The sequence below is a fragment of the Haliotis rufescens genome, unplaced genomic scaffold, assembly GCF_023055435.1.
Source record: "Haliotis rufescens isolate VD_foot unplaced genomic scaffold, xgHalRufe1.0.p SCAF_11, whole genome shotgun sequence".
NCBI classification, from domain to species: Eukaryota; Metazoa; Mollusca; class Gastropoda; order Lepetellida; family Haliotidae; genus Haliotis; species Haliotis rufescens.
Genome location: NW_025963791.1, coordinates 3,771,949 through 3,791,319, shown reverse-complemented (window position 1 = coordinate 3,791,319; position 19,371 = coordinate 3,771,949). Strand labels below are relative to the sequence as shown.

The 19,371-nt window shown below is 40.1% G+C and overlaps 1 protein-coding gene across 1 annotated transcript; it reads right to left on the bottom strand.

Annotated features, from left to right (window-relative positions):
* Window positions 1-9,692: 9,692 nt before the first annotated feature.
* LOC124134332 (jmjC domain-containing protein 8-like) lies at window positions 9,693-19,335 on the bottom strand. The gene is made up of 9 exons (XM_046499094.2): window positions 19,191-19,335; window positions 18,577-18,672; window positions 17,919-17,967; window positions 17,208-17,304; window positions 15,918-15,986; window positions 15,485-15,604; window positions 15,004-15,071; window positions 14,234-14,368; window positions 9,693-12,510 (listed from the first exon to the last, which is right to left on the bottom strand). The coding sequence occupies exons 1-9, from the start codon at window positions 19,262-19,264 to the stop codon at window positions 12,424-12,426; spliced, it is 795 nt and encodes a 264-aa protein (XP_046355050.2). The 5' UTR covers window positions 19,265-19,335; the 3' UTR covers window positions 9,693-12,423.
* Window positions 19,336-19,371: the final 36 nt, after the last annotated feature.

Sequence of the window (19,371 nt, the reverse complement as noted above, 5' to 3'; positions counted from 1 at the left end):
AATAAGCACTAAATCTGGAATAGGTACCCTCTAATGGCGCCCAGTGATAGTAGAACAAATAGATCTATGGTAAAGGTTAAGATGTGTTCTGCAGATGGCTTTGTGTTGCATTCTCCTCTCCCTTGGCAGTATTCTTTTCCAATTATAGAATCAAAACACAAATGAATGAAGTTGATCCAAAGTTCATTATGAAACACAAATAAGGGGAAAACCTTCATTTGTTAATTTAAATCAGCCTTGCATCATTCTTTCTTATACTTCAGTATAATCCTCCTGTCTAACTTAATTCCCATTATAAAACGTCCTGAAACAAACCTATTCAATTGTAGCAGGTTAGGGTGGTGCACAACTCAAGAGGAAGACCAACACCAGTTGGGGGTGAGTCGTGACCAAGAAACCACAAATATGTTTGCCAATATCAATATTCACCCTGAAACATAATGAACAACAAATAGGTAAAACATTCATGGAGTTATGGAGTGATTGCACGTATCACAGTTATTGATATAATGATTTAAATGCATTCACCACATTAATCATGGTGTTCTCCATATATTATATTCAGAACTTAGTTTTGACAAATACACATAAATCATTAATCGCATCCCGTCACATGAACCTATGACAGATATCAAATGATTCATAATACACATCTCTGTGATACATATTACTTAAACTGCATCAATGCACTTATACCTGTATGTACAAGATGTAAATTATACATACATGCAGTTCACAAATATATAGCTTATACTAGGACATGAATACATTATAAATAGAATATCACAATATTAATCATGATGTGAAATATACCAATTGTATCCACACACATTGGTGGCATAAACATACATGAAATATAAACAATAAATGTTTCATATGCCTACTGAATGTGTGGCACTCGGGTGACAGTAGGTATAATCTACTGTAACTGCTTGTCACTGCAGACCCTTCTTATAAGTGATAACATACACATGTCATATTAACTTAGTTAAAAATAAATATCATAAAATAATATACATAGTAATCGACTGCCATATTAATTCATTCTAAACCTACTATAAACATAATCTCAAATGGAATGGTATAGATAAACTTACATAAAAATACCCTTATCTAAGCCTTACCAGCGCAACATTACCTGTGCTGTAATATACTTATAATTATACACAACGCACATGAGTTAAATTGATATTGATTCATTTCTCATGGCACAAACATTACATGTACCATGATATTGAATATTAAACATGGCCGACAAAATGGTGGACACAAATACTAATGTCGCCTGTATCACAAAAAATATTATAGCACATTCACATAATATCAGAAAATCATAAACATGAATGGTGTGCTTATAATCATTACTGTACTTATACTAATGACTTAAAATACATTCATACACTCAAATCACACAATTATAACCTACCGGTACACTGAAATAATGTCATACATGCTATACTAAAACAAGTATTACATCCTACCTAATGTTTGTTGTGAAAATGATATCTCGGGTTCACAAACCTTGTTATATACTAACTTACAAGGGCTGTCAGTATGTCGACTCAGTATATTGGTCTATACTGCATTGAGTTAGAAACTTGACTTGGTTCACTTACAATGATGACTGACAACACACTCAAAATTAGGGGGCCTCCTGCAGTCAGCCATGGGACGACCAACCGGAACCTTTCCGAATGCTTTTGGAAACCTACGATCACTACATCCTTCCCTGTTTACTTAGCCCCCCTAACCCTGAAGGGGCTTCCTCTCACCTTTGACACATCCCGACAGATCCATTGCCGGGAACCCACAATTTTCCAATGTGTTTTCTTGGGTCTCCTCCATCTGGGAGGGCAACCAACTGCACATCAGTTGCAACTGGGAGCTGAATTACTGGGACCGCCAGAGCCACGACGGTCGAGGGTTTCGGGGCTGTTCCCTGGCCGGCCTCAACACCCATAGACATGTTGGACAACAGCTCATGGTACCCAATTCCGGCAATGGCTGCAACAAGGGCTGCTACCCCCCCAGTCATTGCAGTCATTTGTCCACACTCGGGGTGCATGTATGGGGAGTCTGTCTCCAATAGTAATCGCCCCATGGGAACTGCTAGGAGTCCTTGCACTTGCCGTTGGTCGAATTTATGGTAAACCCGAAGAAGGTGTTGGGGTAGTGTTGGAGCCACTCTTGAACTGTGTCCTGAGTTCCCATAAAGCAGTGAACATGCAGAGGTTAATCTGATGGCACGCGTTCCCTCAATTTGGCAATATGGTGGAGCACTATCACCTTGTCCCTTGGCGTAATGGCGAGAACCTCCCTTAGAACCTACTTTTGCTTACTCCATCCGGCAGGACTTGTTGACCTATCCAGTCCAATTTCCCTAACCGCTACTCCTGGCTGGCTGCACAAGCATACTAATTGTCGGAATCTAGCATCACTTAACTGGTTGACCTTCTTGGGATGGACTTCCACTGCCACCTTCCACTTCCCCAGGCTCCCACTTACGGATACGTCTCGGGGTTGCAATATACTTCCACTGCCCCGACAAAGCTGACTCTGTGCTGAGGAACCGGCTGTGGACCCTCCGCTAACAGGTGCTCGGTTTGAGAAGTAGTGAGTTCATTCATCAGCAACACCAGCATTCTCCAATATATCAAACAGGCCGGTGAATTTAGAGGATGGAGGCTGAGGCAGTGAGGATGTGACCACCCTTCCCTTCCGATCAACTCCCTCATCCCAGCACAAGCCAGTTGGGCAAATTCAATCTGTGGTGAGATCATGAGATAGTGATCGACGTAGTCCAATAGCTGGAAAACAGTCCCCTCGGCTCCCAGGTTCCATCGGACTAATTGTTTTAATGCGGCTGCCCTTCTGAAGTGGGTTTCCGGTTCTTGTATAGTTACTTTCGTTTCCTTATCTTTGAAGTACCACGGAAGATGCCGGTCCACAAAATGTCTCTTTAGTTTCTTGGTTTTAGTAGGGCAACCCCGCAGTGGACAAGGGGATTCGGTGTGATCATGTCTGGCATCTTGGCTGCTAGACCGATCCTGTGGTACCCCACCTGAACTATCCCGGATGCGGACTGGTGCTTTGCTTATGTGATCTCTTTGGTGGCCGGCTCTGGCCTTCCCCGGATATTCTTCTTTTCACTGCCGGGCTGGCCGGGACTATTGACTCGCATATTTGGGTGTCTCAACAATAACTATTTCAGGCGTTTCTTTTCTGGGACTTTCTGTAACATTTGACATCTGTAATCAATCATAAGTCTTCAATACTGAAGATTCTGTAGTCTTCTGCATAACTTTTTGTAGGTGTTCATCAAGAACTTTTGTCCTTTATTGACGAGTCTGCGAAAACAACATGCCCAGATAAAAATGAAGGATATATTTTCTGCCTATTCATTAAACAAAGATTCCCTTACAAGAGGCACAATATCCAGATAAATTCTTGGGTGTCAACAGAGACACTTACAAGCTCTGGAAATTATCCAATGCCTTTCTTCCCGAGAGGAATTGCATAGAAGTCACGTTAGTGTTATATTGAATCAATGAACCATCGTAGGACATCAGTCATGTTACCTTGTGGTCTTATTATGAAATTAGTATGAGATATTAAATACAATTGACTGCCTTTATTCATTTTTATTCTTTGCACAACCACTCAGACACACAGTGGTGGATCATACTCTTCTATCTCAGACTCTTAAACATTGATCCCTATTTCACTTACCCAAAGAATCATCCGTCTCTTCATCTGTAGCAGATGGTTGGGCAGGTGAAGCAGGCTGCATACTATTTCTATGTAGGGAACATGTGTGCGCAAACTTGGTGAAAATTGTCTTCAGTCTAGTTCTCTTCTCTGAATCTTGACTAGGGGGCACGGGTGGCCCAGTCGTCTAAGGCGCCGCGTTTTGCTGTGCAGAGTTGCGTCCCTTGGGCACGCCAGAAACCTATGATTGTGAGTTCGAATCCCGGTTCGGCCCAATTATGTTTCTAGGTTTGTCAGCACCATACCCGTGCTCGTGGGTTTCACCGAAGTGGTAAACGTCTGAGATCTGCATCACTTCGGGCTTTCCTCCCACATTAAGCTGACACGCCGTGATATGACTGGAATACTGTTAAAATTGGCGTTAAATCCAACTCACTCACTCAATCTTGACTCCCATGCTCTAACTCAGTCTCTGCAGTGGTTGACTTCAAAGAATCCTTATCTTTGGATGACTTGAGAGGGTTAGTATCTATGGTTGCTTTCGATTCAGTCTTGTTTCCTTTGGAAGAGGAATATTTCCTTTCACCAAAAATAGACAGTCTGATCGCACCGAATCGCTGTCTTCTGTCCCAGTACATATGTCTGCAGATGAAATGCAGCCACCCTCTTCCCGTACAGTGCTACCAGAATTCACAGTACTTGAGATGCTTCTAAGACCTTGTTCGCAGTGCTTTCTGTAGTGTATTTGTAAGACTGTACATCATGCTCAGGTACTTGTATGACCCGCACCTAGACTGGGAGGAACATCAAGCAACAAGATGTCTGAATTGAACGATGATTTATTCGTAACTGACCACAGGTACAAAGTCATGACATCACTCCCGATGCTGTTGCATGTGATGTATGACGTAGTAGCGCACAACAAGACACACAAATTCAAATTACAGCTGATGTAGAAATGTATTGAAATGAAACTCCAGATGGCGTTTCTGACCTCCATTATCTCCATTGTGATGTTAGTTGACAGGAATCTCTTCACAGAACTATACTTTTTCCTTTTGTTGTTCAGGGAAGGTTTGATTTTAGCTCACCCCACTGAAAGTCAAGTGAGCTCATGTCATGGCCTGCTTGTCTGTCATCCACTGTCGACATCATCTGCAGACATCTCAGTAATTACTAGGTCAATAAATCTGTATAATAAACTCAGCAGGCTTATGTAGTCCAGTAGACCGCCTCAGTGGTCTTGTGGTAGAGTGTCCACCCGGAGAGCAAAATGTCCAGGGTTCGATTCCCTGCCACATCATTCCAAAAAACGTTCAAAACATTAAGCCCCATCTTCACCTAACCTATATAGTCAAGTAGAAACTGTTGATAACCCAGACATTTAGTATTAAAAGCAGCTATGTATGTTGGTATGACAGCACATACTGATAGCTAGTTGGTCAACTGATTCACATGATCTTAAAAAAGAATTCCAAAGGGTTGATTTTGGTTTGGTATTTTTCAAGCACTTAGTTAACATATTTTTACAACAACTTGGTTGCTGTACAAAATGTCTGGGTTGAATTATTTTTTTCATGTCAGTTTCTTCTGGTCTGTATAACCACCAGTGATAACAAGTGAAATTGTTCAAGAGGCTCAAATCCAGTTTTCAATATGGCTGCAAGTTCAGCTATATTGGCATGATAATCCTAGAATCACCTAATTTACAATTTTTGGTTTGTCAGCACCACACCAATGCTCGTGGGTTTCACCAAAGTGCTAAACGTCTTGGACAAGCATCACCCCAAGTTTTCCTCTCTTATTAAGCTGACATGCCAATATAAGACTGAAATCCTGTCCAGATTGGTGTTAAACTCACCCACTCAGTCACTCTTGTGTGATTGTCTTTTAGCTCTGTGATACTTTCTTCCCAAGCTTGTAAGACCTGACTAGAATGATGATTGGATGATCACTACAGTAAGGTACATGATTGTGTCATTGATTCTGCTATGTCGTACAACTGCTTGTGCTCATGATGGAAATGTGTTTGTGATAAATGACCAACTATAAGTACCAATATATGTATAATATGTAAATAAGTCTTGCTTTTGCTATTAAAAGTTGATAGGTATCGTATTCAATCCATGGGCTGTTGCCATGCATTGTCAAACATGCTCTTCCATACCTTGCAATACCCATAATAATGTATACTGTTTTACATAGCTATTGTCATGCCATCCATTTGGATGTTTATTTGTATATTTTGTCTTCTAAGATAACACATTTATCAATAAAAACTATTTCATATCAGTTCAACTTGGAATGTCTGTATTTATGTGGGTTCTTAAACCAGAACTCAACTTTCTAAAGAACAATCTCAAAGGATGAACAGAAGAAAGGAAGTAAAACATAAAAGTGTAATGTTACAGGGAAAACCACATGTGCTGATCCTTAAGTCAGCTGTGCCGAGACATGGAGACATAAAGTTCTCAGAATTACAGGGCAGGATAGGTCCCCAGTACCCATGATTGTCTCCCTGTGGAGATTCCAGGGCAGAATAGGTCCCCAGTATCCCATGCTTGTCTCCTTGTGGAGATTCCAGGGCAGAATAGGTCCCCAGTACCCCATGCTTGTCTCCTTGTGGAGATTCCAGGGCAGAATAGGTCCCCTGTATCCCATGCTTGTCTCCTTGTGGAGATTCCAGGGCAGAGTAGGTCCCCAGTATCCCATGCTTGTCTCCTTGTGGAGATTCCAGGGCAGAATAGGTCCCCAGTACCCCATGCTTGTCTCCTTGTGGAGATTCCAGGGCAGAATAGGTCCCCTGTATCCCATGCTTGTCTCCTTGTGGAGATTCCAGGGCAGAGTAGGTCCCCTGTACCCCATGATTGTCTGCCTGTGGAGATTCCAGGGCAGAATAGGTCCCCTGTACCCCATGATTGTCTGCCTGTGGAGATTCCAGGGCAGAATAGGTCCCCTGTACCCCATGATTGTCTGCCTGTGGAGATTCCAGGGCAGAGTAGGTCCCCTGTACCCCATGCTTGTCTCCCTGTGGTGATTCCAGGGCAGAATAGGTCCCCATTACCCCATGCTACTCCCATGGGTGTATTCTGAGACAGAACACTTGATGTGATATAGAGTTAACTGATACAGATGTGGTTGATTGCATTTTTTCATGCCCTGACAGTGTGAACTGTACAGTTGTACGAGGTGACTGAGAGTGGACTGGATTGTCAGGTTCGGTGGCTTAGTTTACCCTCATGGAACATTGCTCATTATATCCATCACTGGTTTGTCTGATCCAAACTGGATTATTTGCAGGCTGCTGTGAAAACATCATGTTAACACTTTGTCAAACATCTACTCCCTTCATCACACTGGGCTTTCCTGCAATATTAACTTGAGATGTGACTGGAATATTGTCTAAACCAGTGTTTAATTGCCTCTTGTCACGTATGAAACACTGTCACCACTCAACATCCCTGTGTCTGATCACAACGAATGTAGATGGAGAAAACAGTGGACAATGTCTAAGATCTTAATTATTTGGGGATTTCCACCCACATTGATGCTGTGGCGTGACTTAATACTGTTAATCTCAACTCAACTCAAATATCTTAAACGTCTCAAAACACTAATCTGACATAGTTCAGTTCACCTCCAATAGTAAGTGGGAATGGTTTTTGCAGTTTTTAGCAAATAATCGTGCAATATCACAGCCAAGGACACCAGACATGGACTTCACTGGAACCATGTCAGGATCGAACATGTGCCATCGGTGTGACAAGTGATGGCTTAAATGCTAACGCGAATACATGCTCAATTATCCAGTGTATTATTATATCTCCATCCCATTAAGATACGCTGGATAATCCAGGATGAGGCTCTTGGTTTCAAATGAGGTTTTCGGGCATTGAAGACTCAATCACACAATTCTGAAAACACATAATGTTTATCTCTAAACTCACCGAGTTCAACGCATCCTCTGTTGCTTGACCTGCCTCAATGAATAGGAAGTTTCCAGCATGAGTTTGGACATATTCATAATAATTAATGATATTTATTATTTTGTGCTGTATCCATACCCTCAAACCTGTGTGCACACATGACATTCTCAGCTCACTGGGGAGTATACAACCCAAGCAGCCTATTAGGAGCTAGGAGGTTTTGCATTTACATAGTGAGGTACACATTCACTGCTGGCTCAATAAGTGTCCTGCCTAAGGAGATGCCACCCACACACTTGTATTTTCAAAACATGATATAGTGTGGGGCAGGACTGACGCCTCAGAAACCTTCTGGAGGTGAACCTTCCAAGCAGTCACCCAACCATCTACTCTCTGCAGTCCAAGTTCTTCACCTGGTTTGTCTCCTGTGTCCTACATATACAGACCATACATGCCACAATTAGCCCAGTGCTGCCTATCAAGACAATAAGTAGGTAAGCACTATGCAGTTGTAAAGTTATATTTTTTGCCATATTTTCTAGTGGCCTCTAGACCCGTGAAGATTCCGGGGTAGAATAGGTCTTCAGCAACCCATGCTTGCTGTAAAAGGTGACTATGCTTGTCGTAAAAGGCGACTAACGGGATCGGGTGGTCAGGCTCGCTGACTTGGTTGATGCATGCCATCGATCCCAATGGCGTGGATCGATGCTCATGATATCAATCACTGGATTGTCTGGTCCAGACTTGATTATTTTACAGACCGCCGTCATATAGCTGGAATATTGCTGGGTGTGGCGTTAAACAACAAACCAACCAACCAATCTAGTGGCCTATATGTAAATATTGAGTTATCTCCCTTTGCAGTCCACACGATATTAGACCCGTGAATAGATACATATATAAGTGGAATAAATGTACAGTCTATTGTATCCTGTGTTCATGGATAATTCCCACACAGCAATAGGGCTCACCCATACCTCCACCCAAAACTTTTCATTCCTGTTGTTTGAGCTATGTTATTGAAAGAGGACAAACACATGATTTTACCATTATTCAGAATTGTGTACAAAAGTTTATTTCTGATATATCTGTTATTATTCCTTCCATTTTCACAGAAACAAGGATTAAATTCATTACACCCATATTTTATGTACAAAATCATCAGTGTTTCATTGGGTTTGAATACTTGAGGTTCCTCCATCACCTATGAATATATACGTCTGCGATGCGATGTAGTGACTAGGGCTGGAACGAGTCCAAATTTACTACCCGGGTACCCGACCCCGTATTACCTGACGCTACCTGGGTACCCACTGCAAGTCTCAAGAGTAGGGAACAAAATGTCTGATTGGTAATTGTTTTACCGCAGCCCTGGCTAAAACTATTTAGATACATGTATCAAACAATCAGATCATGCGTTCACTGAAGTTGACTGAAGCTTTATCTTTACTCAAACATTTACAAGTCAAAAGGAATGTGTGCATCGTCAGAAAGAAATGCGAACATTAGCAACTTGTAGTGTAACCACTGAGCTAAAATAAGTTTTTGTCATTAAACAATACATCACGTGACTAACCACGTAGTCCTGTGGGTACCCGGGTCTTACTCAGGACCCACCCGACCCGAGTACGGTACCCGAGTTACCCGTCCCAGCCCTAGTAGTGACCTGTGTCTTTTTTCAGTCAGGTAATGACATGAGGCCATGTATTACTCAAAGAAGTCAAATCAGCCTACTCTTTGCATGAAATTTGTGTGAGCAACACCGCTGCTGATATTGCAGCAACGTCGGGTTACATGGTCTGACACGTTGCACAAGAAATATCACCAATGTCATCTGAGCACTTACTGACTTCTCTCTTTCTGGAACCAGGCCGTGGCTTAATTTGTTCAGAATGACACCACAAAGCAGACGTATGTTTCTTCAAGGATGATGGAGTATTGTAATATACATGTACAAATGCATGAAGTATTGACAGTGGTACAACTTATGCTCAATATATTGTTTCAAATCAATATATATATATATATATATATATATATATATATATATATATATATATATATATATATTTGTTATTGCATCCAACGTGTATCTGCAAAAAATGACTGAATATGGAAAAGTATATTGTCACATAGGAGCTGTGGGACATTTGTAGATAACACTTCTCTACAAGAAGTATTGAAGTACCTGCCCAGGCTGCTGTTTCATAGTGCTATTCTATATTCTTAACATCCCAGTGTAGGATACCATGTCGTACATACTCACTTGGACGGACATACCTCAACAGCATTGACATAACCTACCAGGTACCCACATACTTCTGAGTAGACAACGGCACAATAAGATATTCATTGTCCTTATGGCAGTTCCAGCATTTAAACAGTCTCCACAAAGATTTTTCATACAAGGATGGAAGATGACATGTCATGTGCCCTGTGTGTGAGCCTATGTGCCCCAAGCTGCCAGGCAAGAATCCATCACAACATATGCCCCGAAGGATCGTTTGACAACAAATTTATCTTACCGACATTTATTCATACAGGTACAGAATATGCATCCGCAGTTTCAGCAAGTCAGCAAAACTTGTTCCACTTCTTGTTTTGAGAAACAAACAACACAACACAAACGAACCAAGTTACTTCCCTTTACCAAATCACTTTCAGAAACTCAACGATAATTATGCGAGATAAGTAAGTTACCTAAGATGTGTTCTGATTGATTTCTCGGCGGGCTCCATGAATTTTTTACCCCACCTGTGAGCGGGCTACATGGAAAAATAATTGCCCGCTCCTCAACCAATCAGAAGCTAGTATTTTAATGAAAGGTATGATAATTTTTCATGTAGTATGATAGGTACATATTTGTATTTGATGCATATTTCAATTATATCAGTTAATAATGTACTGAAAACATTGCCTGAATGATGTATTATTAATTTCACACAAAAGATCATGTATTATACAAAAGATTAACACATATAGATAGGTCTTTGATAAGAAATATTTACATATGACAAAATCCTCATTATAGAGGCACAATGGTCACACATACCGAATGTTCTTTGAAATGCCTACCAAAACAACTAGGTGGCCATAATGTGCGACTTAGGCTGATTTTATGTCGTCGAGGGATTTACCTAGGATTCCAAATTGAGTTGACAAGTAAATTGGGAAAGAATTCAAATTTTGGATTTTTCAAACTTGTTATAATCCTGAATTCAGAGCTAAATTAACACTGCATTCTGTGCAATAATGTAAAACTAAGCATTAAGCCTCTCCCTCTTTATTGGTCCAGTTAAATACAGTTCTACCTCTACAAAGCCATAATGAATATTAACATAATTAGGAAGTTATTAATTCCAATTTGGGAATTTTTACTGACACTTCCTGAAGTCTTGGGGATGACTGTCAGCCTCTCACTCCCTGGTCATCATACCCCAACATCACAGATCATTGCTCATGCTATCAACCACTGGTTTCCCTGGGAAAGACTTGTTTACTTACAGGTTGCTGTGATATTGCTGGAATGTTGCTGAGTGTGGCATAAAACAACATTTTCTAACTAAGGAATCCTTATTATCATATATAAGATAGCTACGCGATAAATGGCAATGAAGAACGAAGTGCGGTTTATTTCATGATATTACATTGTTCTTTCATGACGACATTTCTGGAGATTCAAACATGCGCTCGCAACTTGATGACGTAGTAAATTTGACAACATTATTTTTGAGAGGGAAGTGTCTCGTGAGTTGTTCCCCATAGGTGTAGCTGGGCAACGTAGATAAATGCAATGGCCAAAAGATCGCATCAAAAAGTGGGAGAGATATGACAATTGGTGTTGGGAGAAAAGGTACACATAACTGATGTGCAAATTGAGAGAATATGTGAAAAAGACCAAATTTAACCCCCTGTTCATAAAATGGACTTGTCCGACATTGCCGAGGTGGGATTCTATTCAGGAAGTCATCATTATTTAAATACGGGTAAATATTTTTAAAGCTTGTACATTTTATTAACACCCTTAAAGAGGCTGTACATAATATTGATAATTCATATAAGAAATAAACGGCGCATGGTCGTTGTTTTTCATACAATAAAACACTGCAGGGAGAATAAACCACTCGGGGCTGTGTCCCTCATAAAATTTGTTATCCCTGCAGTGTTTTACTCTGTTTTAGGCTCCATGCACCAAGACAATGTCTACTTGCTCAATAAATTATTGCCAAACTTTCCCACTGATTTTAGACAGGTTTTTTTTCGATGCTTGCATACTTCTGTTCACAAAATGGCTTCAAATTATTTGGCACTAAATCATATGTGGTTTCTAAAGTTATTCACTGTAATAGATATTATGTCTTAAACACATGTTAAACATTGAATATTTTAAGAATGACATTTTATGATAAAGAGATTATCACCCTTGAATATTTCTGTGTTAATTGTAAATATCATATGTTAGAAATAACAAATATATATGAAACTTGCCAAAGACTTGCCTGACACAATTTCTTAACCTGATATATGATATACGATACAGAAATACACATGGCTAATAATCTCTACTTATACATATTCATGGACAAATTATATCCATCTAAGATGCATATATTCAAATTTGAAAATAATTAAAAATAGACATATTATGACAGGTGTTTGTATCTTCATGAGGTAAATCATCATAAATAAAATATATTGGCAAAAATTGTAAATCTGTAAAATGTCTGACCAACTGAAGAGCTCAGTTAAAACACTTTCCCTTGAGACTAACCCTGACAAGGTCTGCCACCTATGCTGGTGCGAGGAAGGTGGAGATGAAGACGCTGGTGTCGATGTTGAGGGTCCCGTGCCACCAGCGGTCGGGGAAGTAGATCAGCTGCAACAACAGTATGGCATTTAACCATGGCACGGAATCCCCATGTCATTATGATGCTGTTTAGTCATAGCATGTTTCATGAACAATCTTCAAAATCACACCTATTTTGCTTGGGCACTATGGTGTGCAGAGTTGTGTCCCTCAGACAAGCCAAGATCTAATCATGTCTTTGAAATAAATTAAGTACAGAGGTAGGTCGGGTGCATGCACATCACCTTTACATGGGTCTGGGGTATATATCCCAGTTGAATATAGACACTAGATATGATACACTAGATAATTGAGGATGCACCTCCTAAGTCATGAAGTGAACAAAACACATGGAGGGACTGACAGGTGGACATGTAAGGTGGCTGAAACAAATGATGTGCATCCTGGATCTCTCCCATCTTCCGACCTAGACTCCTCCCACCAGGACACCCCCAATTTGGGCCCCTCCTACCTCTGACACCCCCTATCTGGACACCTCCCACCTCGACAACTTCTTTCTGGACATCCCCAAGCTGGGCACCTTCAACCAGGACCCCTTCCATCAGGACAGGACAGGACACCTCTAACCTCGATACCCCCTATCTGAACCCCTTAAACATGGACCCCTCCCATCTGGACACCTCCCACCCTGCCCATTCCCATCTTGACTCCTCCCATCTGGACACCTCCCACCTTGCCCATTCCCATCTTGACTCCTCCCATCTGGACACCTCCCACCTTGCCCACTCCCATCTTGACTCCTCCCACCTGGAACACTCCCACCTTGACTCCTCCCATCTGGACACCTCCCACCTGGACCACTCCCATCTTGACACCTCCCAGCTGGACCACTCCCACCTGACACCTCCCATCTGGACCACTCCCATCAATCATAAATGTTATGCGCAATGTTACGAACAGTTGATAAAGGCATGACGTAATTCAAGATTGTTAAGACATGAGACCATTGATAATGCCATATGTACTCCGGTGACAACTGCATTCAGGATTAGAAGCATGCAAAGACAAATCACTCAAAGCAATGGTGGTATAAATCAAACTCATGGTCAATAAAGTGTTCTCACCATGACAAAAGCAATGGTCTTAAAATTTGAGAATGAGACAAGAAAATGATATTATCAAGAAAAGTATTCATATGCAGTGAAAGGTAAAAGAGATTTTTTTCAACTAATCAGATTGACGAACACTCACATTTGTTTTCCATTGAACTGACATAAATAAAAGAATAACTTGTAGGGTTACATATCATTACTCAGAGGTCCAGATAACCTTTTGAGCAATTGAGTTTTTACTCTAGGGTTTCTATTTTAATTGGGTTATTACATTTTTCATTGGGTAACCAATATTTTTTCACTCATCTATTGGGTTTTTCCCAAAATTAGTGAACATTTAAGATTTAAAAAAAATGAAATAATGTTTTAGATGAATATAACTGTTCTAAATATATAGGCTTGACTCAGAAAGTAAATTAGCTCTTAATTGTGTTTCAGAACACTGCTTTGTACGCATGATGGAAAAGCTTCATTGAGTATTTACGCGTGCTGTTTTTATTTAATGCATGCGTTTCTGTACGCAAGTTAATTGAAAGTACTTTTGGGGGGGTATTTTACGCAGATATGCTGCTTATCTGTAGCTCTGATTACTTGTGAGAAATTGGGAGATATTGCGGCAGAGCATGTTTTCAATCAATCATTTACAACTAAACAAAGAGTATTGAATCCCTGATGCTGACCTCCCCTTTAGAAATGGTACATTCCAGAGGTTTGTTCATATGATCCAAAAGTGGGTAGTCCTCAATCAGCCAATGGAGGGTGGTCCGGTTGGGGTGGAAGTCAGGGGTCTCATCTGGGGGGTACATGAACCACCTCTGGAAACACATGATCGATCATCCATGGATTAACTGAACGAGGGCAGTGTGATGGACAGGAATAATCATATGAAGATTCCATATCTCCATATCATGATGATAAACGTGAGCATGAGCAAACGTTTTAACAAATATACTTACAACTGATGAAAAAACGAAACAAATGCATTATACCGGACACCTTTCCACCATGTTTGTTTGAACTACTAATATTTGAAAAACAGGCTTTACTAACTAAGTTATTGTATTTGTTTGTTTGTTATTTAAAACTGCACTCAGCAATATTCCAGCTATATGACGGCAGTCTGTAAAAAATCAAGTCTGGACCAGACAATCCTGTGATTGACATCATGAGCATCGATCCACGCAATGTGCATATGATGACATGCATCAACCAAGTCAGCAGGCCTGACCATCCGATCCCTTACGACGAACATGGTCGCCTCTTACAGCAAGCATAGGTTGCTGGAGACCTATTCTCTACCCGGATATTCACGATCTCGCTTTTTTTTTAAATCCCTATCTACAGATCAACATTTGTTATATCCAGATGCACATTTGCTATCTACAGAAATGGAACATCACATGAGTTGCTTTTTATCACAGAACAGGGGTTTAGTTTGTGACATGCTCACCTTCCGTCCAAACACAACTTCTCCAAATCCAGGCCCATGGAAATGGAAGGGCACCCCAGTTCCAGCACCTGAAGTACAGAGCAGATTGAGCTGATACCGAGTGAGCAAGTTGGGTTTAACAGCATTTTGGACAGTATTTTAGTTATATGACAGCTTGATGTGTGGAAGGATACCCAAAGTGTTACATGTTTACCAATGTCTCCCATTTTGGTGAAACCCACAATCATGGGCATACTGCTGACAAACCAAGAACATAATATGAACTGGGATTCGATTCATTACCATAGGTTTTGGGCATGCCTGAGAGACGCAACCCTGCACATAGAATTGAAGCACATCTGAAGACTGCACCACACATGCCCCTGATCAGCTATTGTGACCCTCGGATACTCATCTTAGTCATTTTATGTAACCCAGTATCTCTCTGAAAGCAGAGATCAAGTGTTGAAAGTGTATTGCTGTGTAGTATTGTGGGTATTACCGGCCAGACCGAAGCTGTAGACTGCAGACATCTTGGGCAGCCTGTAGGGTGGAGGCTTGTAAAGGCTGAACAGGGCCTCCCACTCTGTGTGGTTGTTGTCCCCGAACCAGTAGAACGTTTCTGTAGGAATAAGCATGTCCTCAATAGTGTTACTTACTGATCCCCATATTGCAACTGACTTGAGGAACTACCCTCCCTCCTTCTTTCTCAACAATCCTTGAAGAATTTGGAATTGAACACACACTAAGGTCCCAAACTTCAAGGTCTTTGGTGCCCCCAAAACTTGAAATATTATCTATTTGTCAATTTCTATTGATAAACTGTTTCAATCAGAGGTGTTTATTGTGCTTTGAAACCTCTGATCAATCAGAATTCAGCATTTTCCAAATTCATCGTTGCAAGACAGACATCAACAACAATGTCTACAACTCACCATTCCCCAGCATGTCAAGTGTCTGTGGTTTCATGACCTCATGAACATACTTATGTAGACTCACATCCACTGAAATGTAACAGAACAATATGAGGGATCAAATCTTTTCCAGCACAGAACCTGTGCTCAACTGGTAGGACCAGTTACATACTCTTGGCTCAAACAAGATATGCACTTAATTTACACATTCAAACACAATAATTAACAAAAGTGATAAAACACTTTCCATATTCATAAGAAATCTCTGCTAAAAGCACAGTCAATTGTTCAATTTCAACTATATCATGTGCATGTGTTTATGAATCACTATCAAATAGTGAAGATAAACTATCAAATAGCAATGCTAATAGTGATGATATACACTTCCCCATTGCATGAAGTGTAAACATGTCCATTATTGACATTGTGGTCTTTGAATTACTCAGTCCTCCAATTTTTGACCTGGAAAAAGTGGGAACATTAGAATAATACTGTTATCAGATTTACCTTTTCTCCTCTAAATGTTTTAAGTGGATAATCCAAGTTGAAAGGCCAAAATGGGGTCATAGCAGAAGCACAAAGATATATAGTCAAGTCTCGTTAATCCGACACTCGTTAATCCGACAATCAACTTTATCTGATACTTATGATGGGAACTGATTAAATCAGTGCTATTTAGACCCGTTAATCCGAGAGTCTCGCACTCCGACTCCAACACCCCTAATTTGCAATGAATTACCGAAATCACTCATTAATCAATGTTGTTAATCCAACACAGTGATCAGCGTACTCTGTGGTCATCTGCCCGTGAGTACACAGCCCGTGTTTTGATAGCTGCATATTACAATGGCTGCAGAGATAAACTTGCTTAACAATACACAATTAATGCTTAAATAACGAAAACAGGATTTATCACATGCTTAGATTACCTCAATCTCATTAAAATCAGATACAAGTTCTCGCTATCGCCGAAGACATCCCATCACAGCTAGGTCACGTCAGAACAACCTTTCACGAACTTTGACCGACCAATGAAATGACATAGATATTCAGACATTAAATACTTACATGTCAAAGTGTACAAGGATACATACAAAGTAGCACAGTAATGGTTCAAAATGGATTTGTATGCAGTATGGGACTTCCATGGTGGTCATATTGAAATTTGGACTGGAACAATTTGAGCCAATTTGTGAGACACTGTTTTAGAGATCCTTCATTCAGAAATTCTTTGGGCTCGGTGAAAACTGTGAAAGTTGAACAATCAGCCACAAACCACTATGATTAACTTAGAATCCTATCTGCATTCACCTTTATTATAGGAGTAGGTGTTTGCTGAACTCAGGCGTATCTTCTTTATTCCATGCTCTGATAACATGAAATCTTTTCTGCAGGCATCTTGAAATTTCTGAAATGTTATGCCATTTTACATTTAGAAATTATAAGTAAGTCAGTTCATTAGTTATTAATATCCTATTCAAAAGAAATTAAGGATTACCCGATTCTTTCATGTTACTATAGACTGAAGTCACTATAGTAATATGAAGGAATCAGGTGGTCTTTAACTTCTTTTGAGTATTATATGTGACTTACAGATTCTTAACCCCCAAATACCAGGAGGGAATATTGTCCCTATTACCATGATTAATAAATTTTCTTGCCAGGGCTAATGTTTTGGGGAAATATCTATCCTATAACTTCAGGCGAAGAAGAGCAAACATAGTCAAGATGTCAGCGTTTAGAAGAGGTTACAAGAAAATTATTTCCTGTTGCAAAAGTGACAGGTGGATCTGAAAAAAGTAATTAAATTAGTCTGGCTTAATGGTTAAAAAAGAAAAAGAATATCAAGGTAGCAATTTACATTCCCAAAGGGAAATTGTAGCACGCCACATGTTCAGCAACACTCACAAATCTGAAAACACATAACATTTGTCCTTTACATGTTGCTTTTGTTACAATGCAAGACACAATTACAAATAACAATGTTTCTATTGTTACTACCCCATGGTACACTCTACTTACTGTATTATCGGTAGCATGTCGTATCACAACCGGCTGAGTAAAAGCATACCTGGAAAAAAGAATTCATCATCATCTCACATCAATATCATAATATTTTAATATTGACACAACTGAGTTGATAATACAACATGTACAAAATTAATACCTTTAACTATCAGGATAGATTTAATATCAAACTTTTCCAGACCAAATATTGACAGTATACATGTATAAGAGCATGTATATCACTTTGGAAACAATATTGATGGAACAAGAATCATTTGAACAACAGTTTCCGAAATTGGTCCCTAGCAACCTATCCTTGTTGTACGAGACAAATAAATGGATCTGGTGGTCAGACTAGTTGACTTGGTTAATTGTGTGTCGCCCTACCCCGATCGCGTGGATCATTGTTCATAATATCAATCACTGTATTATCTCATCCAGACTTCATTATTTAGGGGCCACTGTCGAATAGCTGGAATATGGCTTAGTGTGGCATTAAACAACATACAAATTTGAATGACACAAAATATTTTTATATTGTCTATTTTCACGTCATGAAACCTTGAAAGTTTATTATCTATCATATCTATTGGATAACCCACTTTGATACAGTTTCACTGTTATCAAAGGGGATACATGTTAATGTAGAACAACGGTTGAACACAATGCTCACTTCTCTAGAAACTCCTTCTGCGACAGAGAGTCGGCCTCACGGACCTCGATACTACACGGGCCTGGGTGGGCCAACAGGAGATGCTGCTCGGTAGTCCTGGAAATGAGAAAGGAGTCCAGATAATATAACAAGAAGGTCATAATGGTGGTGATCCTTGATGATTTAGTGTATCATATCTCCATTCTATCATCATATGCACTGTAGATCCATTCACCCTCAGAAGTGATGTCACCTTCTCAGTTCCTCCGATCACTAACTTGGCACAGAACGTCCCCACCCTACACCTAAGCTTCCTACACCAAACAATTAAAATACTTATTTGTGTAAAGTTAGGCATAGGTCTACATTCAAATTCATTATCTATTAGGGACATTAATAAATATAATTAACAAATCTTGCAAGAAAAAGATGTGAACTCAAATGTTATTATACACACAGCAAAACACATCAAGTGGATCTCAACTTCTTTCTTAGATCCATTCCCTTATCACTGAACCCATGCAGTAGCCATATACTAATATACTGTCGCTGTTGGAGGGTGCGCGAAAACCGAACCTGCTTCAGTGCATGAACGGCACATGCATTATAGAATCTCCATCACGACCTTGACTCACCATCCACCATCATCCTCGGGCTCTTGTAAACATAAGCCGATTGTCCACAAATTTAATAGGAGTAATATTCGCATGCTTGATCATCAAATCGAGCAACTGTACCGGTCACAGATGCTGTCTGCTCGCGCTACACGTGTATTTCCGTTTTGTCAGAAACGAGGTCGATGTAAATAGATAACGA